This window comes from Pituophis catenifer, unplaced genomic scaffold (genome assembly GCF_029215685.1).
Source record: "Pituophis catenifer annectens isolate HBS135680 unplaced genomic scaffold, rPitCat1.0.hap2 SCAF_3, whole genome shotgun sequence".
In the NCBI taxonomy this organism is placed as follows: domain Eukaryota; kingdom Metazoa; phylum Chordata; class Lepidosauria; order Squamata; family Colubridae; genus Pituophis; species Pituophis catenifer.
The window spans coordinates 134,317,014-134,341,395 of NW_027256883.1; the positions used below are offsets into that span (position 1 = coordinate 134,317,014).

At 40.4% G+C, this 24,382-nt stretch overlaps 1 protein-coding gene across 1 annotated transcript in view; it reads left to right on the forward strand.

Annotated features, from left to right (window-relative positions):
• The first annotated feature begins 2,634 nt into the window (after positions 1-2,634).
• The window catches only part of ZNF644 (zinc finger protein 644), a 29,078-nt gene continuing 7,330 nt past the window's right edge, over positions 2,635-24,382 (forward strand). Inside the window, exons 1-3 of the mRNA XM_070939406.1 lie at positions 2,635-4,638; positions 5,107-5,653; positions 5,838-6,443. Coding sequence (XP_070795507.1) covers positions 2,635-4,638; positions 5,107-5,653; positions 5,838-6,443 — 3,157 coding nt within the window. The remainder of the gene's footprint in view (positions 4,639-5,106; positions 5,654-5,837; positions 6,444-24,382) is intronic.

The window sequence follows — 24,382 nt, forward strand, 5'->3', positions numbered from 1 at the left end:
AAACATAAGAATCTAGTAACGCATCCTTTCTCTGCCAGACCATGCAGGTTTGGAAGGAAAAATCCATCTGGTTCAGTTCCAAGCTGGGAGAAAGGTGCTGGAAGTAAAATGGAGGCTGATTGAAAAGAAAGTTTATTGATGAACAGAACCACAACATGCAGTTCTGGGACAGATGATCAAATGAGTGGATGGGTGTTTATAAGTTTCTGTGACTTTGAAGTTTGATGTTCTGAGGAGTGTGCAATGAAGGGGTTTGTGTCTTTTGCTAAATAATGGTAGGTTAATCCTATTATGTTCTAAAAGATAATGTCCTTCCTTAATCCCATCACCCTGGAGCTGAAGATGTTTTGTTTATGAATAGATTGGCCAGGATTTCTTAATGGGCCCAAAATCTCCATGTCTAAAGATTTCTGCTGGAAGCTGTATTACTATGCAGGAAATTGGGATTGGAACATGTTTCTCCATTTTTCCTTTGGGGAAATATAATATTCTGCCTCTTTTAATATTCCCCAAAATATTTCATCCTTCTAGGAGGGGGGAGAGGGCTTCCCACAGCAGTTTTCATATTAATTGTAGACGCAAAGTCCCTTTTTCCATAGTTAGTGCAGAATGAAGCAGACTGGTTCAAATAATAAGTCATTGAGTATTGTAGTGTGTGCGTGTCTTTGTGTGTCTGTGTGGCCACAATAGGAACTAGAACCTCCTGATTTTACAAGCTTTTTGCCACAGTTATTGAGCAAACTTGGCTTCCCCCATTGATTTTACTTGTCAGAAGCCCTCTAAGACAGACATGTCAAATCCACGGGCTGCATTTGGCCCGCAACAGGCTGCAGAGTTGGCCTGTGGAGCCATCCCAAAGACAGAGGGACTGGCCCCTGCCGCCCAGGGACCAGCCACGCTCCTAATCAGCCACGCCCAAATCAGCCCGCCCCCAAAGGGCAAACAAACTCCTGATGCGGCCTGTGATGGGATCAGGTTTGACACCCCTGCTCTAAGAGGACCTCATAAGTAGCAATCACATGAATGCTGCAACTGGTAAATATACCCTGGTTGCCAAGTGCCTGAACGTAGTTGCCCACTGGGACATTGCAGTGGTTGTAAGGGTGAGGACCAGTCATAAATCATTTTATTCAGGACTGTCATAACTTTGAACAGTTTTTCAATGAATGATTGTAAATCAAGGACTCTCTCTGTATGTTCTCCAAATATAATTTTAAATTGAAATTGATAATACTCTAGACATTATTTTTTCTGAATAACCTTATGAACATTTTTTTTTTTTAAATTTGATTTATATGCCGCCCTTCTCCGGAGACTCAGGGCGGCTTACAATGCGTTAAGCAATAGCCTTCATCCTTTTGTATATTTATACAAAGTCAGTTTATTGCCCCCACAAACTGGGTCCTCATTTAACCTACCTTAGAAAGGATGGAAGGCTGAGTCAACCTTGAGCCTGGTAAGATTCGAACCTGCAGAAATTGCAGGCAGCTGTGTTAATTACAGGGTGCATTAAACCACTGTACTACCAAGGCTCAATTTGTCCTTGGTACATTAGTAATGCAGCAATATCTGGAAGGTTGCAGGTTTTTCACTCTGTATTAGTAATTAACTTTTTTTACATGTGTATGGTAGCTCTGAATGGGAAAATAAATCCATAATGTAGCCTTGATAGAACATACAGTGCAAATCCTTTATATTCCTTTTAATTTTCTTATCTCCTGGTTTTTCCATTGTGTTCATTGTGCCTACAATATTAAATTGGACAAGGTTTCTTGATTTACTGCATATGCAGTGGCAATTATAATTTAAGAGTACAATTTAGCATTTAAAATCTCAACTCTTTATTACATGCAGAAATTTCAACAAGATATTTCTCATATACTGAGAAATTTTACAAGTGGTAAGCACTTTAGCTGATTTTACAGTTTTTTAAAAAATCTAATCTCTTATATTGACATAATGGGCTTACAAATATGATTACATACATGAGTACTAGGATGATTGTAAGGTAGACGGTTGACTAGAAATGATCATCTTATGTAGAAGTGTTTGTCGAACTTCATCTTTATTTGTGATCTTTATTTTTATTTTTTTTCACAATACTGTGAATAAAAAATATTTTTATTTTTTTAACAATACTGTTAAAAGTATTGTTTTGATGAAAATATGTGGTGCACTCATTATATAAAATGAATGATGCTTTGCTACTCAACTATGTATATTATAATATGGTGTTTTATTCTGTTAAACATAAAATCTTCCTTGATTTTAATTTGTGGAATATCTGTAATAAGAGTGAAATCCATCTGAAGAAATACTTCCAGACAAAGTGCATATGTAGTACATGAAGCTTTGTGTACATCTCAATGCATCTCTCTTGAATGATTTGTGCATGTCTGCTCTATAATTCTACATTGAATTTAAATTTTGGAACTAGGTACACTTCTGAAGTTATTAATCTCTTCATTACTATGGTAGTATGTTTTTGTATGTGTGATTTTCAGTGACATGATATTTTTGAACTATCATGTTTAATCTTAAAACTATTGTTATGCTAATGTGCATTCTAATATGGATCTTTTTATTTTTTTACTTTAGAGTAAAAGTGCTTAATGGACAGAGAATGTCAGCAGTATGGATGAGGCAGAAATCAACACTGAGATCATTGGTGCTAAAGAACTGCTAGATGACAGTAATTTCATCTCTGAGAAGTGTGGCATTCCCAAATTAGAAGAGAGTGAAACATCATTTCAGAATAATACATTGACTTTGCCTGAAGATCTATCAACAGACAAGTCTGAAAACGCCTTAAGTGGGGGCCAGACATCTATATTTATACATACTGGGGCTCCTGCTGTTTCTAGTGAAAATTTTGTTCTGCCTACAGAAACTTCTGTTAATGGACCAGTTCCACACTCCAGTTTAACTAAGATTTCCATTATGAAACAAGGCAGCATTTCATTAACTAATGCACAAGCTGTGGGTCATCAAACAGATTCTTCTTCATCTGTCACAGTGGTACCTGATCTTCAACTTCCCACAAAACCATCAGCCCAAAATTCAAGTCCGGTTTTGTTCTTGTTACCTGAAGCAGCACATGCTAAGAACCTATCACATTCCATGAAAAATCTACCTCCCTCTGCTTCAGTTGCTTGTGATGTAGAGCCATCAATAGGAAAAAGCATAAAATCAGATAGCACTTTAGTAAGCCAAGTAGATGTGAGTGAGGATAACAGAAATTCATTAGGAAAAGATGATGGTAGCAAATCACTAACAGGGATTTCCTCAGCTGCAGGTGACTTCAGATCAGAAAGTGATGTAAGCTGGGATCCACAGAAAGAATACATAGAATTCCTTATGACAAATGAAGAAACGGTAGAAGAGCCACCAATTCAACCTAAAGTTGGCATACAGAAAAGGAGAAAAAGAAAGATGGATGTTAGCAAAATAACTCGCTATACTGAGGACTGTTTTAACGAATCCAATTATATTCCTGACAATTCTGAATCAGTAGATATTGAGTTTTTGGAGCAGAGTGAGAATGTACAAGTAATAGAATCACAAAAATATTCATTAGCAAGAGTAAAGCCTGAATCTACAGATGAGGAATTGGAAGTTGTGGATGCCATCCAGCAACTGATTTATAATCCAAGTAATAAGTGTGTAGATGATATTTCCCCTGTTCACAGTAGCACTTTTCTTTCTAATACTTTATTGAACAAATGTGAACAAGATGATTTGGAATCACCATCTAATTTCATTTCTGATGAGCCATCTTTTTATCCCTGTACAAAGTGCAATGTGAATTTTAGGGAAAAAAAGCATCTGCACAGGCACATGATGTATCACTTGGATGGCAACAGGCACTTTCGTCATTTAAATGTTTCGAGGCCTTATGCATGTAGGGAATGTGGCCGGACCTTTAGAGATCGCAATTCCCTTCTTAAACATATGATAATTCATCAGGAAAGAAGACAGAAATTGATGGAGGAAATTCGTGAATTAAAAGAACTTCAGGATGAGGGTAGGAGTGCACGGTTACAGTGTCCACAATGTGTGTTTGGTACCAATTGTCCCAAAACCTTTGTGCAGCATGCTAAAACCCATGAAAAAGATAAAAGATACTACTGCTGTGAAGAATGTAACTTTATGGCTGTGACAGAGAATGAACTTGAATGCCATCGAGGGCTTGCTCATGGGGCAGTAGTGAAATGTGCAATGATCACTACAGACATTACCCAGAGAAAAACACACAAAAAGGCATTAGTGAAAGATTCCTATATGGAATCCTCAAAAAAGACAGTTGACTATATGTGTAAAATGTGTCCTTTTACTACATCAGCCCGAAGCATTTTAAAAAAACATGTGGAATATTTGCATCCATCAGCTTGCATAGATCCCTTTGGCAGTCGCCTGAGATTAGATAAAAGAAAAAGGCTCGGAATAGAGGAAGCTTTAAATTTTGGTAGCAGGACTAAACATTTAATCAAGCAAGCATCTGCCTTTCCAAAGACTTCTGTTTTAAAACAAGATCTGAAACGACCATTTGGCTCTGCATTCCAGACAAGTCACTTTGCAAAACTCCACAAGAGACCCTCCAGGATACAGAAGGCTCGGAAAAGCGTTGCACAGTCAGCTGTAAGTGTGTATAGTCAAAGCTCTGCAGACAGGTTTATTTTGAATAGAAATAGTAGTGACCCAAATCCTAAAGATTTACATCATGCAGGAAATCTAAAAACTATGCATGTATGTGTTTGGGTATATATATAAATACATATATACACACATACGCATACATACATACACACACACACATAGGCATATCTAGGATTGTGAAATCTAGCGGTCTTTTTTTTTTACACTTAAAAGGGGATGCTACAAGATCTGTCAGGTTGTTACCTTTATTGTCTTAAAATAATTCTTAAAATAAGGTTTATTGTGGATTCGCTTAACTGTGATGAAAAAAGACGAAGAGTATAAAAAATAAGCATGTTACTGTAAAAAAAAAAATTGATTAAAAGACCCAAAAGGGGAGGATCTGTAGCAGGAGATGATTTGGACAGTTTTCCAGGCATTCTACATAAAATGACTGTTGTTGTTTTGCAGAAACTTGCTGGGAAAAAAGACAGCTATGAAACGGACGATGAAAGTTCATGGGATAATGTTGAACTGTGTGATTACACTACACGGTCTGTGGAGGATGGCTCTTACAGTGATATTAATCAGGACCATGTAAACCTGTTCCCTTTATTTAAAGGTAAAATGGAAGAAGAAGGTGGTGGTAAATCGTCTCTTAGATATGAACAAAATGATGGATTTTATTTTGAATATTATGAAGATGGAGAAGGTAACAATTATCTGCATGATTTCCAAGATCATCATCATTTGGAAAACATAGGTACAACATTGCCAAAGCATAATTCCGTTTTTCACTGGACTGATTTATCACTTGAGAAAAAAAACTGTCCATACTGTCCAGCAACTTTTGAAACTGGTGTTGGATTGTCTAATCATGTCCGTGGACATCTTCACAGAGCTGGGTTAAGTTATGAGGCACGCCATGTTGTCTCACCTGAGCAGATAGCTACAAGTGACAAAATGCAGCATTTCAAAAGAACTGTGACGGGTACCCCAGTGAAACGAGTTAGAAAAGGTAAGATTTTTCTTCAGGTTTTCAGCATACAAGAAATATAGACTAACATGAATATTACCTCATTTTATAGTATCCTGACTACTTTTTTATTTGTTCTCTTGTTTGAATGTTTTAACGTGTATGTTTTAAGTAAGCTGCATCCTAATGTCTGGCAAATGGATAAATCATTCATTTTTCTTTGTAGCAATTGAGAAATCTGAAAGTTCTACAGAACACACATGCCAGCTCTGCGGAGGTTGGTTTGACACTAAAATTGGATTATCTAATCATGTGCGAGGACACCTAAAAAGGCTTGGTAAAACCAAATGGGATGCGCATAAATCTCCAATCTGTGTTCTCAATGAAATGATGCAAAATGAAGAAAAATATGAAAAAATCCTTAAGGCATTGAACAGTCGTCGTGTTATTCCCAGACCATTTGTTGCTCAGAAACTTTCATCAAATGATGACTTTTTGTCTCAAAATGTTATACCTCTTGAAGCATACCGCAATGGCCTAAAGACTGAAGATATATCGGTGTCTGCATCAGAGGAGGAAAGGCTGAATTGCCTCAATGAATATGATGAAGCAAAATCATTACTGCATGATGAAAAAAAAACCCAGTCACTTACACTGATAGAACTCTTGAAAAATAAAAGGATGGGAGAAGAAAGAAATTTTGATATCTCCCCTCAAAAGATTCATAATCAAACCGCAAGAAAGAGGTTTGTTCAAAAATGTGTTCTTCCATTAGATGAAGATGGTCCTTTGATGTACCAACCACAAAAAATGGATTTGACTGTACAGTCAGGTAAGATATTGTTTTTGTAACTGCTGTTCTATTAGATTATAATTGAAATCTGTGTTGATACATATGTTTGTGTCTATATGTATTTCTTTATTCCAAAATCAATTCTTATTTAAACTTTTTCTTTTGCAAAGTTCTTGTCAGGAAAAAAAATAATTTCTTACCCAAAATTACCTATATTTTGAACGTGCAGGCCAAGTTTTGAATAGAAAACAATTTTGCTTTGTAGTTGCCAAGGGATAATTGAAATAGGTACATGTGAACATCTTCTTAATTCTTTGTTTTATGTTTATTGTTATATTTGATAGAAAGAATACATGATAATTAATAATTTGATAAAATGTATTGACAGTCAAATAACTGAAAATAGCTGAGACATCGTTGTTTCGTTATCTGTAGTAAAAAATGTCAGCATTTCCCTTAAATTAATATATGCCTGATTGGTTAAATGGATGATGTGTGGTTATATGTGAGCTATTGGTAGGATATATGTATCCTACCGTGTTTCCCCGAAAATAAGACTGGGTCTTATATTAATTTTTGCTCTAAAAGACGCATTAGGGCTTATTTTCTGGTTAGGTCTTATTTTGGGGGAAATACGGTACTAAATGCACCCATCTGGCTGACAATTTTAACTGGGGCTTATTTTGGGGGTAGGGCTTAAATTACAAGCATCCTGAAAAATCATGCTAGGACTTATTTTCCGGTTGGGTCTTATTTTTGGGGAAACGGTAGGAAGGCATCTGTGGTAGCGATAGCTCTGTTTACCATCAGGTTTCTGATACAAAATCTCAGACTGTCTTTTGAATGAAGATTCTCTAGAAATTCAGTCAGTAATTTCAGTCTTTATTTCAGGGTCCTTAGTATAGTTTCAGAATGCTCTTCTTAAATATGTCTTTCAATCATAGTTGTCAGAGATTATGCTGGAGTTCTTTGCCAAGATGTCTGCATGATGTGTATTCCAGCTACAATAATATCTTGCTCTAGTTTGAGTAATTATTTTGTAATTGCGGCGAAAATGCAGGATGTTGTTTTATGGGTCTTTCAATAGCAGTATGATGCAACAATCAGACTGTCACTGGAAGATATTACATGATCAGTAGATTCATGTGATTTGCTTGTTGTACCGCTACAGATTGCATGTAGTGAACCAAATGTTTATTAGGCCTGTGCAGATCTTTCAGTGACCAAACTGCCTCTCTGGATTTGTGGCATGAAATTACGAAAAGCTACATCGCTCAAAGACTGAAGTCAGCAGCTTGACACTCTCTTGGGGTTTTATGAGCATGTGGGTACTGTCATATTCTGGATCCAATAGAGTATGTTGGAAGAGTGATGTGAAGAGTCCTCTTTGAAGGATCTGCTTATGTCTAATGTTTATATGGATTAAATGCATCCTCATATAAAACTTGTTACAATTAAAATGATGTGTCTTAAATGGGAAAGCATTCAAGTGTTTGATTCTCTACTTGCAGTCTGAAATTATATAGTAAGTCACCAGGTACAGTACATGAGACTGCTGATTATGCTTTTACTTTTACCTACGTAGATAACGTAGCTTTACAGGAAAACCTCTATTAACTAAGTACAAGGGACTGAAAAGATGAGTAATATGAAATGCATGAATAATGCAATGAAGTGCTTTAAAATAAGAGGTAGGAGCTCAATAAAGCCTGTCAGACAATAGTTGGCTAAAAATAATGTATTTGATATTTGTGTTATGCTGCCTAATACTGATTATCCTCTAGGTTTCAATCAAAAATAATGAAAGAAATTGCATAATACCAACTGTTATTAAAAGAACTTTTAATTCCAATTAATATAGGATTTGATTGTTAATTTATACTGCTACTTAGTTATTAAAACCTTTGTAACCCTGATTTTGAGCAGTAATGTTTAAATTCATGAAAATTAGTTTTTGTGTTGCATACATCTAAAAATGAAATCTTAAAAGCACCAAATTTTTTCTAACATACTGAAATGTAAATAATGTGAAAAATTTTTTTTGACAGTGTTGACTAAACTTTTATATGTGCATGGAAATACAGTTAAGAACCCATTGGCAGTGTTTTTTTTTCCTGATGTAGTTTGGTATTGCTTCACTATGTGTTTTTTTCTGTGATAACTAAGATGTTTGTTGATCATTTATTTAGCACAAAGATTTTAGCAAAAACTACAAATCATTAACTTTCATTATTGATTGCGCATTCAGAGTAATGAAGATAAAATGCACCGAACGAAATGTTTTGTCTAACAGCTGTGCAGTGGTGTGTTTTACCACCTTTTTCTCCAAGCCCTCATCAGCAACCTAATTTAGTATTGAGCCTTTTACAGTCTTGTGGGTAAAACACTTTAATTACCACTTTGTCAACTAGACTTTCTAATTCTCTTTATTGGGAACATTGCAAGCTTTCAAACTTCTTAACAGAACTGTGCCTATTCAAATTGCAGAATTGTATTTTGGAGTTAGGAAAGGAATCTGTGTAATGCGAAAATCAGCAGCAAAGTGATAATAGTTGTTAAAGTCAGCAAAGTTTAGGGATTCAAATCATGCATTTCATTTTTCTTACCCAAAAGGATGTTTTGTGCCAGATAAGTAAATAATAACCATGAGCTAGTCCTTCCTTATGAAACAATTGCACTGACGCACTGAACATTCTTAAAACAATTTTTAATCCAGGGTTTTTCAAAACAAGTTGAGAGTTTCATTTTTAAAGAGAGAACTGGATTATAGTTTTCTTTTGAATGATAGGTATACCTGTGAAGCTTAGAACGTGTGTGCATTGCAATACGGCGTTTACAAGTGCTGTTAGCCTGTCCAACCACTTACGCGCTTATGCACGAAAGAAGAGTGCTGGACTTTTGACTGGGACAGGTATGTTTGTTACAGATGTAACTTCAAGTCTGTCTATCTACATTTTCCTCATCAGACTTGAAAAAATTCATATAATTCAGTTGACATTTAAAATTCTCTGAAGAAATTGAATTTAAAATTATAGCAACGTATAAAAAAAGTGTGTTGCTATCCCATTTTTTCATGAATTGTTTTATTTTATTTTTTTATCAAACATTTTCATATATATGAACAGTTCAGGAGTGAATGCTCTGTTTTCTGGCTAAATGCAAAAGGAGCTGAATTTTTAATTAAAGGAATTTGCCAAGTTTTGATCAAGAATCTTTACCAATTATTACAACTCATTCTTTAAATAAATTAATATCAGAGTAAACACAGGCATTTATGTGGTTTCTACAATTGTCAGTACATCATGTTCAATCAAAACTCCATTACTTTCTCATATTTGTTATATATGTATATATTTAGATATTTATATTTAGACAGGCAGGTAAGAGTAACAACACAGTTATATCTGGTGTGTGGATTCGTTTTAATACTTTGTACTATGTGTTGGATTTCAAATGTGGATTTAAAGTTGGATTTCTGTGAATCCAACTATTAGACTGTTTCAGTAAAAGCAAACAAAATTCACAAAGTACAGATAGTCCTCAACTTACGAACACAAATGGGACCAGAATTTTGGTTGCCAAGCGATGGCAGTCATAACACTGGATGTCATATGATTGCATCACTTAGTGACCACAATCCCAGTAGTCCCTGTTGCCATCATTAAGGAAATTTTACCAATCATTAACCAAGGACTCATCCCAATTCAAGCCATTATGAGCTTGGTCCATCCCAGCCCCAAGCCTCAATAAGGTAAGGGATTGCTTCCAACACCACCCCCAGCCCATCTATCTCTACTCCATCTCTGCTCTTTTGGCTGCCCTGCCCTTCGTCTTGCAAGGTAATAAGCAACCCCAGAAACACATGGCTCCACAAGCTGCTTGCCACAGTCTGGAAACTGTAACCTCCCCAGCTCAGTCCATGTCATCCTTGCCACCCTGCACTCTGAGACGCTTGCCATCTTGCATTTTACCATCTCACCTCACCTTCTTGTACCTGCCTGGGTCTAGCCTCACACTATGAAAAGGGGGCTGGAGGAGAGGTTGCTTTTGGCTTTTCTTTCCTTTTTCTCAGCACAAAGTCAACCCCAACCCCACCCAGTACCTCTTTACATGTAGCACTTCCTTTGCCAACAGCTCCTGGATGGATAGGGACTGGCCTTCCATTGTTGGGGGAGGGGGGAAGGCTGCTTTCCGCTTCCTCCCCCCTTTTGGAGCCCCAGCCAATCCAGGAGCTATTTGCAAAGAAACACCCCTTTCAGAGATTCCTGGGTGGGGCAGTTGCTTTTCCCTAAATTGGGGGGGGGGAGAGCCCAATGCAGCCTTTTAGTCCCTTTTTCAGAGTGAAGCCGGATCATCCCTGCCCTTGAACTCTTTGCAAAGGGATGCTATGGCTCAAGGACTGCTTTCGTCTCTTCCCTCTCTAGCCAGCTGGATGCGCCTCATTAGCAGTACGAGCAAGAAAATGGCGAAGGTGAGCTGGGACAGCAGAGTGCAGGGCAACAGGTGGCCAAAATAGCATAGATGGGGCAGATAAGCGGATGACTTATCCCATACGAGATAAGTGCAGATGGGCTTGCAAGTGGCCAAGTTTTGATTACATGATTACAGGGGCACTGCCACAGCTTCAAGTACAGGTCATAAGTGCCTTCATTTAGTACCTTCATAATTTCAAACAGTCTCTGAACAATTGGTTGTAAATCAAGGACTGTCTGTATTGGAATAAGCAGATGTGTAATATATGAACACTTTTTTCCTTAAGTAAGAGGACCAGCAGTGCCACGTAGAAATTAATAGGGTTGTTCACAGGAACTAAGTTGTTTGGCAAGGAACATAGTTCAAAAAATGCTATTAGTTCCTGTCTGTATCCTTGGTCATAGAGGAGTAGCTGATTGTTGGGAAGTCATAGATACTACTTTGGGAGTAAGGTGTCTATAATTGCTGAAGTTCTTGAAAGAAGGTGCGTCTCAGGTAGGACCAACGCCCCTTCTCTCAGCCCTTTTCAGACTTGGAACATAGTTAATCTTAATCTCATCAATGAATGATCTTCTTTGGGAAAGTCTCAGAGTGCTGTCAATGCTTTAGATGCTTTTGATTTTGTTGATAATAGCATTCTAGATTATTTCCTAAATTGGAAGATGAAGTCACTAATATAATTCCTGCTTGCAGCATACTGGCAGTTTTGGAGTAGATACTTGTACTTTGTTACTATTGCAGTTTAATATTTAATTGAAGTTCTTGAGGGCAAATGACAATTTGAGAGAGGGGGCAAGATGTTTTTAATATACCAGTGACATTCAACTCTGTAATGTCAGTCGAGAGAAGCTATGCATATTCTGAACTAAAAGTTGTCTAAACTAAATTATGGGGTGTAAAACTAATATATACGGTTAATATTTACATATATATTCTATAAGTAATTTTATATTTATGTATCTATTATATATGTAAATTTATATAAGTAATAAAGCTCAGCTAATAAATTGAAGAAGAACTGTAACAATGTGGAAATACACATAGGTGATACCTTGATTGTGAGAACCAGTAGGGATTCTTTGTTTAAAATGGGATATAACTTTAGCAAGAATATGTGCATCATTTTAGAGAGCTTGTAGAGTTAACTTTCTCAATGGAAATTCGGGATCGTATCAGTGATAAATATATCTGGATGAATAGGATTGCTTTTTTTATTTTTCTTCTTTTCCCATCTTTTAATGAATATAGCTCATGTAAAGTATTCAAGTGTATTACTTGTTTATGTGAGATGACACAAAAATATATTAAATTAACTGATACATTAATAATTGGCAGATTTTGAACATTGATGGTAGTAGCATTGAAGAGTAGGATTTAAAGACTAATGATAACGCACGTCTTGGGGGGGAACTTTATTTCACTGCAATACTTGAACAAAAACTCCTTTCTAGAACAGGGTAAAACAGCTGTTAACTGGCTTCTTTCAAAGTTAAAATACTTTTCTCCATTCTCCATTAGTGGATCTCTTCTTTAATTTATAATCTTTAGTTTTTTTTCTGGTTGCCTCTAGTGTCCAACATTCAAAGTCCTTTTATACTGTTTTTCTCTAATCAATTTCTTATACTTAGATTCAAAATCTTCATATATATTTTAATAGGATTTTAAAGAACCCTGGAAGGATTCTTATAATTAATTTCAAAATCTTATTTCCAATCCACCTGGCTCCTTAGTCCATTTTTAACTTTCCAAAATCAATATTCCAAGAATATTTTTTGCTGTTTTATTTCAAAATGAATTTTTTTAAAGTCCTTAAATGTCACTCAGGATTGAAGGAGAATCACCTGGTGTAAGAAAACTTGTCATTCTGAAGGTTCTTAATATCCAAAGAGTAGTGAAGAAGCAGTTTCCAAAAGTGATTAGGAAAAGAAGTAAATGAACCTGATGTCTGTTTGAAAGCTCTGAACTGAAGCTTGGGCAAAGCTAACCTCCTTCTGCTTCCAAAATTGTAAAACCTACCAAAGACCACTGTTTTATGGTTTCCCCAAGGGAAGCCTTGTATGGAGTGTGTGTGGTGATCCCAACTCCTCCCCGTTATCCAGAGAAGAATTAGGAGGCACCAATCTGTTTGCCAGCTCCTCTTTTGCTGCAGTCATCAGTTCCGCTATTAGCAGAGCTATCCTTCCTCCGGCATCAATATTTTGAGACTATTCTCCATTGTGGGTGGAGACAGCAGCCAGTGTGGGTAGTACTCGCCCAATCAGCTAAAGGACTGAGTCTGTCAATAAGCCTAAATCCCGCCCTTGTTGTTGGGCAGATCAGCTTTTGACTCAGTCCTTCAGTTGGACGGGCGTGTGGGTCTTTAGCTCTGTGCTTACTTCTACCTGTTATTCATTCTGCGGCTTGATTTTTTGGTGTTTGACTCGGATTTCCTTGACTACAAATTCTTCATTAACCTTTTTGGCTGACTTCGGACTGTCTGACTTCGTTGTGAGTGTTATGATTCGGTTTGGACCTTCTCCCGGTTGCTGGCTGTTCCTGGTGGCTGGGAGTGCTTTCCTGCCTGCCTCCTTCGTGGAGGGCGGCTTCTCAGCTGCAGTGCTTGTTATTACGGTGGTGGGCTTACCAAGCCCCTTTCTAGCTCGTTGCAGCTCGGCGCGCTTCTAGCTCCTGATCTATCAATTTACGAGATATTTTGCGCCTTTGGAGCGGCAGCCATTTTAAATTGACTTTCACACCAGAGCACTATTTCGGCTGCATTTGGACATTTCTCCTGAAAAGCGAGCCTATTTAGATTTATCTGTCAACGATTCTTCGTCGGATTCCCTACTGAGCTCGTCCTTTCATCAGCCCTCTCTGCAGCTGCTTGTTCTTCTGAACTTCAGTAACACGCAGCGCTTTGCCAAGTTTGATAGTGAAGTTTCACGCTCCCGTTATTGACTTCCAGTGGCTGTTGGGACCTTTTTTTCTTGGAGCGGCTGGGGCTTCCTCATTGCTGTCAACAGTCCTCCCTTGTGAGTGGAGTTTCACGCTCCCCCTTTGGAGCGGTGTGTATATTTGGAGTCTCTCCTTCCTGCGCTCCTTTGTGGCCGCCATTTTATTGGCTCACCCCTGGGCATCAGTGGCTATTTTGTGGAGTCTTTGCGCTCCCGTTTGACATTGGAGGTTTTTTCCTATCTCCAGTGGCTTCTGATTGGTGGAGTTTTCTGCGCTCCCATTATTGCCTGACCTCTTTCTTGCTGGACTTACCCTGTTTGCCAATTACAGAGGTCTGATTGCCGCCCTGATGCCAAAAGCCGTGGCAAAGTCCAAGCACGGTTGGAGGGCCGGTGCTCATGATTCTGGTCAATCAGACACCTTGTCTGCTATCCAACCTCTTGCCCGGGAGGTCTCCAGGGAGCCATCCCCAGCTTTGTATTCGTCACGCTCCCACCACAAGTCCCATGGCCATCATGTTGTTTCTTCAAAGGCTGAGAAACAGAGGGACAATGTCTTAACCAAACTGTGTGCCAAGGCTAGCGCTAACCTTGCCTCAACGGATCCCCAATCTCCAGTTGTTGTTGGAGATTTAGTTCCTTCGACTGTTCCTTGCCCGGTTAAGCCTGACCAGTTGTCACTTCAGGACTGTCCGGTGGCTATTTCAACTGCTGACTTGTGGGGCTCAGGCTCTTCACCTCATCTTGAACCTTCCGGTCTGGCGGTTGTTCAGGACTCTACTACCATGCCGCCTCTGGTTATCCCTCCGTCTGCAGCTGTGACTTGTCAACTCCTTCCGGAGCAATTCCAACAGCTTATTGAGGCCGTGGTGCAAAAGACCCTGGCTGCAGGGCTTCACCCTCCTAGTCGACATGGTTCGGCGCGGTCAGCCTCTTCGGTCTCTCCGGAGCGGGAGGTCCAGGGGTGTGCACAGTCGGCCCGGGCACCCAACTCTCCTACATGCTCTCACTCGAGCCGCCCATCGGTTCTGACAGAAGCTGAGTACAGCGATTCCGGTTTGTCGGAGGATGAGAATCTTCCACCGGATCAACCGGCCTTTACCAGCCTCTTCCCGCAATTGTTGTTTAAGTCTTTACTTTTCAAGGCCGTTAATACAGCCTGTTTGTCTTCACCTAATGCTGATCCGGTACCTGCCTCTTCTTCTGGAGGCTTGGACCCTATGTTTGTGGAACCTTCAAGACCGGTGACTTCGATTCCTACCCCTCCTCTCTTCTTGGATGTGGTGAAAAGACAGTGGTCTTCTCCAGGGTCTGCGCCGCTCCCTTCCTCTAATGATCGTAAGAACTTTCACGTGGCTGAGGAGCTAGATTCTCTTCTTCAAATCCCTTCTGTGGATGCTCCTGTAGCTGCATTGTTGCACAACGCCAATATTCCGGGGGATCTGGACGAGGGCCTTCGGCCTGACGAGTGGCGATCGGACTTGGTTCTTCAGAGGGCGCACCAAATGATCCGCTTGGGCGATCAGAGCGGCAACCACGGCATCCTTCTTCAACCGCATCACCCTCTTATGGTTGCAGCAACTGCAAGACAAGTTGCCTCCGGAGGACTCGTGAGCCAGACAGGACCTGAACAAAATTGTGACAGCCTTACAATTCTCTGCAGACTGCACTCTGAACGCCACTCGATTTGCCTCCAAGGCTCTGGCCTCCATCGTTACAGCTCGCTGTTTAGTCTGGCTCCGCTACTGGCAGGCAGACGCCAGGCATAAGTGGCGTCTGGCCTCTGTTCCTTTCAGGGGGTCCCGCTTGTTTGGTGATGCTTTAGACCCTTTCCTTACTGAGACCAGGGACAAGAAGAAGGTGTTGGTAGCGGTGTATCGTAGGGGGGAGTCTCGCTTCTCACCGTATGCTCCTCGTTCCCAATTTCGAGGTGCTGACATCGCGGGGTCTTCTTCATTCTCTTCCCCTCGGCCATTTAATAATTTTGGCAGGCAACAGGGTTCCCAGTATAGGTCTCTCTGGGGCAAGTCCTTTGTTTCCAAATGGCCCTTTCGAGGGGGAGGAGGTCGTTCCTACTGCCGCCGGCGGTAATTGCATCTCCGGCCCTCCCATTGGTGGCAGATTGGCCCTCTTCGCCGCCGCTTGGGAGAAGTCCACTTCTGACAAATGGGTCCTGGCCACCTTACGATCTGGGTTGGCCATTGAATTTCTTTCCCTCCCCCCCCCAGCACCTTTGTTTGCTGCCCGCTTTCTCGTAATTCTGAAAAGAGAGCGCTTATGGACGCTGCGGTTCAGCATCTCCTTGCGATCAGGGCTATCCAACTTGTTCCTCCCAATCAAAAAGGGACGGGATTCTATTCCCGGGTTTTTCTGGTGCCTAAGTCCTTGGGGGGGGGGGGGTGGAGACCCATTCTGGACCTAAAATGATTAAATCGGTATGTCATGTACCAAAAATTTAAGATACAATCTTTGAAATCTATCCTTGACGGTGTTAGGAGGGGCGATCTCCTCTCTTCAATAGACCTTACTGAGGCCTATTTGCACATCCCTATCCTCCCTTCCCATAGATGGTATTTAAGATTTTGTTACGGGGGGGGTCCACTATCAATACAGGGCTTTGCCCTTTGGGCTTTCCTCCGCCCCCCGTACCTTTCCAAGGTGTTGGCGGCTCTGGCCGCTTCCCTCAGGAAAGGAGTCTGTTAGACTCCTTTGTTACCTAGACGACATTCTTGTCTTGTCTTCTTCCACCCAACAAGCTGTTCAACTCACTCTGGAGACTTTGGCTTCCCATGGTTTTTCGGTCAATCTGGAGAAGAGCAACTTGGTTCCTTCTACCTCCCTGATCCATTTAGGGGCCTTGATTGATTCGGTTCAGGGTAGGGTTTTTCTATCCCCTGAACGCCAAGATGGCTTATGAGATTTGGCATCTAGAATTGAGGGGTGTCGGGCGGTTTCCCCTTACGTTTTTTCCCAACTTTTGGGAAAGATAATATCGGCCATAGCCATTGTTCCCTGGGCTCAGTTCCACGCCCGGGAGCTTCAATGGTTTCTCTTACTTTTACAGAAGGCGGGCGGAGGCACGTCAACCAGGCCGATCCCTGTTCCCTCCTCGGTTCGCAGATCTCTCCGGTGGTGGCGGTCCCTGGCCCTGTCGGCGGGCTGCCTCTTCCTCGAGCCCCAGAGGGTAGTGGTGACATCGGACGCCAGTCTTCGAGGCTGGGGTGCCCACTGCCAGGGTCAGCTGGCACAAGGAACGTGGACCGCATTGGAAGCTCGTCGTCCAATCAATTGGTTGGAGTTGCAAGCTGTCTTTCTCGCCCTCAGGGCATTTCACCATCTTGTGTCTGGGGCTCATGTCCTTGTGCTAACAGACAATGTTACGGCCAAAGCACACTTGTTCAAGTTAGAGGGCACCAGGTCAAAGTCCCTGTTGTCTGTGGCCATGAAATTGGGCCTCTGGGCGGAACGCCACCTCGGATCCCTTCGAGCAGAGCACATATCCAGGGTTGCCAATACTCAGGCGGACTGGCTGAGCCGGCAGCAGGTGGACAATGCGGAGTGGCGTCTCCATCCACTGATCTTCCAACAGCTGGTCCTTCGGTTCGGCACTCCGGTTTTGGATCTTTTTGCAACGCACTCAAATGCCCAACTGCCCCGCTTCTTCGCCCAGTTTCCGGAGCCTCAGACAGAGGCCACCGACGCCCTTTGGGCTCCTTGGCCGGAGGGTCTCTTGTACGCTTTTCCTCCGATATCCCTGCTTCCCAGGGTCATCCGCAAGAACCTGGACGAACGGGTGGAGGTTGTCCTCTTGGCTCCTCACTGGCCCCACAGGGCATGGTTTGCGGACTTGGTCTCCCTCTCGGTCGCTCCCTCCTGGCACATTCCTCTCAAAATGCACGCTCTGACACAGGGTGCTTTGAGCCATCTGGATCTTCCTTGGCTCAGTCTGACCGCTTGGAGGTTGAGTGGCTCTCTTTGAGAGGCGCAAATGTACCTAGCGACGTTATTCGGACAATCCAAGCCTCACGTCACCCGGCAACGGACCGAATCTATCCTGCTACCTGGCGGGCCTTCTGCTCATGGTGTGACCGAACGGGTGTGCCTGTTCTCCAGCCTTCTATTGTGGATATCCTGGTGTTCCTCCAGCGAGGTCTATCCGATGGGCTTTCGCCTAACACCTTGCATCACCAGGTGGCAGCTATTTCCTCTGTGCTTACCTGCGTGTCTCTCTCGTCTTTGACACAGCATCCGCTGATTCGTCGCTTTCTCCGGGCCGCCACGAACCTGTCTCCTCCGGTCCTGCACCGTTATCCTATTTGGGATCTTCTGTTGGTGTTGGAATCGCTTATGGGGCCTCCATATGAGCCCCTGCGGATGACATCTCTCCGGTTGCTGTCTTGTAAGGTCACCTTCTTGGTGGCCATAACTTCTGCTCGCCACATTTCGGAGGTGGCTGCCCTGTCCACCCGTGCCAATCTCTGCATGTTCCATGCGGATCGCGTGGTCCTCCGTTTGGATCCTACCTTCGTGCCAAAGGTCAACTTGGTGTTCCACTGCTCACAAGAGCTCATTCTCCCGAACTTCTGCCCACGACCCTCTCATCCTCGTGAGCGACGTTGGCACACTTCGGACGTCAGGCGAACACTACGAGTCTATCTTAAGAGGACTGCTACCTTCCGACGATCGGAGGCGCTGTTTGTATTCTTCCTCCCCATCTTCCTGGGTCTCAAGGTGTCATCTTCTACCATGGGCCGCTGGATCCGGCAGATGATCGCTTCGGCCTACAACTTCCGTTCTCTTCTGCGACCTTCCCGTGTGACTGCACATTCCACCCGCAGTGCGGCTACGTCGGAGGCCTGGGCTACTCAGGCCCCATTGCTGGAGATCTGTTGGGCGGCTATGTGGACTTTGCCAGCACTGTTTATACGCCACTATAAACTGGACAAATTTGCTTCGGCAGAGGCCGCGTTTGGGCGGCAGGTGTTGCAGCGGGTCATTTCTAGGGAGGATGTTTCGGACCAGCCTGGTCCCCCCCCCCCCAGGTTTTGGGACAATGAACTTGGGTATGTCCCACACTGGCTGCTATCTCCACCCACAATGGAGAAGGGGCATTGGTCCTACCTGAGACGCTCCTTCTCGTTGGGTGGATACAGCAGCCAGACCCTCCCTATGCCAGTCTGGTCTTTTCCTCTCTTTGTCTTTCTAACTCTTCTCCCACACGCTGAGTCTGTCTCATTCAGTTCTTCGCCAAAAGCTGGTCTGCCCAGCAACAAGGGCGGGATTTAGGCTTATTGACAGACTCAGTCCTTTAGCTGATTGGGCGAGTACTACCCACACTGGCTGCTGTCTCCACCCAACGAGAAGGAGCGTCTCAGGTAGGACCAACGCCCCTTTTATCCTTTCAATGTGATCTGCAAATTCAGTTGCAATTTAAGAAAAAAAAATTAAATTGATTGTGATGAAAATATAATGCTTTTGGCATCAAAGGTCATGCTGGGTTTTCTGCCTTTTATAATTTCTTCAATTTGTACTACTTTTTGATTTCTTTGCACATTTTTAAAGAAAATACCATGGCCATAAGTCCCTTTGAGCATTTTGTTACTTTGTGCCCCAGTTAAATATTTGTATGCATAAATGACCTTTATTTTATGTTTGACAGTTGCTATAGGAGCTTTTTATATTTTGTGTTTCAGCAGAAGAAGAGCTATCAACTATCAAAGTCATTGATGCTGAATGGAATGTCTTCCCAGGGCTACAATTGCTTCTGGCAAGACACTGACTTTTTTTTTTTTTTACTGTCTGTCTGTTTATTTTGTGGCTTGTTAAGAATATCAGTATACCCCTTTTTTCTTAATGGGTAGTACACCAGTAGCAGATAGAGATGCTACAGTTGGATGAGCTTTTAAAATAAAGGTTGTCAGTGTCAGCCTCAAACATTGCACTGTCCCTGGCCAGCTGCTTAGAGAATTGGCCTCTCCAGTCACGATGCTTTCGTTTTTGCTAGCTTGATGTTGAGAGAACTAGCAGAGCTGAAAATTCTTGCTCTTTGCTTATAATTTCAGTCTGGGACCGAATGAATGCGTACCCCAATTTTCTTAATTCATGCTGACTAAAACTCAATATTAGAACTGTCTTTTTAAGGGAAAAAAAGTAGCTCTTATACATTTCAAGTGAAATAAGCTACTTTTAAAAAAATGAAATCTGAATGTAATATAAATAAAAAAGATAAAGGTGGAATTCGTGGCCCATTGACGAACTTGTTCAAGCTTACATTTCTTCTTTTAAAAAGGGAGTGGGGGATTTTTTGAACAAAATACAGGGCAGTTCTATTTATGATTTGCTACTACAGACCAATAGCTTGCAATTAATCACAAATGCTAAATACTAAATGATACCATGTTATATTTCATCACAACTGTTCATAAAATTAAAATATCTACTTCTATTTTATACTTGAGTATACTCAGCAAGATATTGAATTCCAAAATAACTATGATTCTACAAAAGTTTCATTTGGTGGATTTTGGAGCATTTGGTATCAGATATAATTTCTATTTTATCATAGTTGTATTTCTAACACTAACATGCCATAACCTATCTCCAAATTTCATCTGCTTTGGAAAATGGGATAACATTAGTGATGCTTTGTACTTTTCCCAGGTTCATTTTATCATCATTAATACAGGATGATTACATCTATATTACATATCCCCAATATTATATAAGAGTATGATATTCATTGTTTATTTAGTGAATCACTAATATTATGTTGAAGATTATATGTGAAAAAGTTTGATAATTCTGAAGCATTTTAAGCTAGAATTTAAATATATTAAGTATTGGTACAGAAGAATATTATTCATTGATATCAATTAATGTCATTTGGAGTGGGACGATGGCCTAGAGGTGGAGCTCTCGCCTCACAATCAGGAGGCTGTGAGTTCGATCCTAAGTAGAGGCAGATATTTCTCTCTCTGGGCACACAGAATATATCTGCTGAACAAAACTCCGCATTGGTGACAGAAAGGGCATCCAGCCATTAAAACACTCTTTTAGTTCCATTCAATTGCCCAGACTCCACCCCGCAAGGGATTATGAGGTGGTTAAAAGAAGAAGATGATGATGATATCAATTAATGTCATTTGTGTTTTAGGACATAGTTCTTGGCACTATGATTCAGGACTCATAAAATAGATTGAATTTTACATATCATTGCTGGGGAGGTCTCTGATCTTTGATTGACAAATAGCTTTGATTTTTTTTTCTTTCTGGCATATCATAAAGTTCCAGAGTGGTCAGAGTTTCCAAGATCTGAAATCTCTGACCACAAACAGCTCCAAAACGATGTGGCGGACTGTGGCCCACTCAAAAGTGAGGATATGTTGAATCCCAAGGCTTCCCATTCCTTAAATACGTACAGCATTTCTGCTAGGTCTCCGATTTCTGCCCTCTAAATTCATAGAGATTTAGGGATTGTGTCAGTGTTTCAGTAGGAGCTTAACATGCTTTGCCCATTAAATGTCCAAATATTCTGTCATTTTAGACTATTCTGACACTGAAATAGTCTGTTCTGGGGAATGCAGAAATGTCTGAACTTGAATGATCTGTTTCAATGTCAGGACACTTCCATAATAATTCTATTCAGAAATATTTTGTCTAAAATGTTCCACAATGGACATAACTACTATCCATATTAAAAATTTATCCAGGAAATATTTGCCAAATCAGAAAGCTTTACATATTTCTAGAGTTCCTATAGCTTACTTTGCATGTTGCAACTGTTTCATTATATCATCATTGAAATGAATTTTTGTCCAAGATGTAAGCAAATGCATTTAATATTTAATTAATAACACTTTCTAATAGAAGATTCATGCACTTTGACATTAATAGTGGCAAGAGCTACCTATAGATTACTTTAGGAAATTCTGGAGTTTTTAAAGACTTCTGAAAATACATCTGTTCTTGGACTGAACTTGCTGAGATGGTTTGCCCTGGCAGCTGTCTGAAATCTTTTCCACTTGTAGATGATCTTCCAGGTAGTGGAATGATTGATATCCAATTGTTTGAGAATCTTTAAATCCCTTCTTAGATTCATAGTTATCTATAACCTCCTTTCTGAAGGCCTCAAAAAAGCTTTTTTGATCTATGCATGGGAATACCGCACACTTCTACAACAAAGAGCAAATCAAACTAAATGTCTGCCGTTTAAATAAGACAGTTCTTTAGCCATGTTCTATTTATTTATCTATTAAGTTTTTATACATACATACATACATACATACATACATACATACATGCATACATATATATAATATATATTAAATTATCTATTTATTCTAGCCATATTCTATTTATTTGCACCTAATCTGATTCTAATTTTGGGTATTTGTAGTAGTGAAAACTGTAAGGATGCATTTATTTTTACCATATACAAAATTTGCATTTATGTGTATTTAAATTATACAATTGATCACAAAATGATATTTGTTATATTTCATTTATGAGTAGTGCAGAAATGAATATCAATATCTGTACATTGGAATATGTCAGAAATTTCACTGTCGTGCATAATACATAGAACGACTTTGGGAGCTATTTGCCATCTTTAAGAGGAATGCTCAAAAAATAGTTGAGGTCAGAATAGTGTTTATTTTATATAAAAATTCGTTTAATACAGGATGACTCAACCTCAAATTGTTTAAGACGTATGGATTTCAAGTACCAGAATTCCCCCAGCCAGCAGATGACATCCAAACATCTGTAACTGATTAGCTAGTTAATTTACTTGATTGCATGGTTTTCATTATTTGTCCCTTCTGTCATTTTATGAGTTCATCTTTTGAAGAGATCTTTTGAGAAGCATCTTTTGAAAAGTTCAAGCTTTAGGATTAAGCTTGAACTTGCCACGGGACAGCTTGCCGCAATCAACTCACTGCAAGACAATTCAATGCAGGATAACTCAAGAGAGGGACAAGTGAATTGCAGCGGGCCTTGTCTTACTTTAGCTTTGAACTTTCTCAAGTTAAAAGTCATTGAGGCTGGGGTGAGCTGCAATTCTACTTGTCCCTCTCATGAGTTATCCCTCATTGAATTGTCCTACGGCGAGTTGTTCTGTGATGAGTTGGCCACAGCAAGTTGTCCCATGGTGAGGTGGCTGGGACCAGTCAGCTGGATCGAATTGTCCCATTCCTCTCTCAAACACCTTCAGCCTTGAGTAGTCCTTGGTGCTCTCTGAGCTTGATTATTTTCTTGCAAATGTTTCATTACCCAAAGTAGGTAACATCATCAGAGCACCAATGAGGTTACCTAGTTTGGGTAATGAAATATCTGCACAAAAGAACAATCAACTTCAGAGAACACCAAGGACCCTTCATTTGAACCCTGAGCTGCAAATATTGGTAACCTGAGCCTCTCTTGTGTTTCCCAGGCAAAAGTGCTAGTTTGGGTGATTCGGCATCAGCACAGAACAATAAAATAGTACTTTGACCTCTACAAGTGGATCTGACTATTTGTGTCTGTCATTGTCCTATCCAACAAGAATAGAGGTTACAAAAAAAGAAGAAAGAAAGAAAGAAAGAAAGAAAGAAGAGAGAAAGAAAGAAAGAAAGAAAGAAAGAAAGAAAGAAAGAAAGAAAGAAAGAAAGAAAGAAAGAAAGAAATAGACATTAGCTCCAATGACAACATAGGTTTTACTTAGGTTTTTTGTAAGTCCAAATGTATAAAATCAAAGCTTTATTTCAGAATAAGGAGAGATCCAATTTAAGAAATTGTCAAATTATCTTTACAAGTAATTAAACTAGTACTTCTAATTTTTAAAAAATGTTAATAAGATGTAAGCTTACTTTACTTCATCCTCTTTATAAGGTATTGTGCTGAATAGTAGATATTCATTTCAACACCTGCATTTGTTGGTAAAAATTTTTTTAATAATCATTCTAGTGCAGAGTTCCCCAATTTTTCCAGGTTTGCAAGCCAGCAGGGGGTGGTGGGGAGGGGATGGTTCTTTGTGAGTGGTGGGCAAGCACACATATGTGTAGCTCTTTTGCACCTGCTGCTCGTGCAATTGGAACATACACAAGCTCTCACCCACCATTTTGGGCAGATCAGTTCTGAACAGCAGTGGGCCGTGACCTGGGGGTTGGGGACCCCTGTTCTAGTGGTTTATTTTCATAGCATGTAAATATTTTGCATTTTTCATAGAATAATTCTCCAAATTTATTTACAGCATTTTTAAAGAAATGATGTTAACCTTCATTTGATCTCACTGAAACTTATGGCTAGAATTCTCAGTTACCCAAGAGAATGTTATTTGGCTTATTTTAAAATATATTTATGCATTCTTACTGCCTAACTAAATATTTCTATTCTGGTATAAAGGAAAAAAATTAATTTGCAATAATTATTTTTCCCAAATAAAAATGAATATATTAATAATTCATTGTAGCTACTAATTATCTACAGCAGGTGGCAGCGCCTATCTGTCCTTAGTTGATTGAAAAGCTAAAGAGGATCAGATTTGGATTGGGGCTACTAATTTGGAAAGTCAAAAATAACATCCCACAAGAAAGC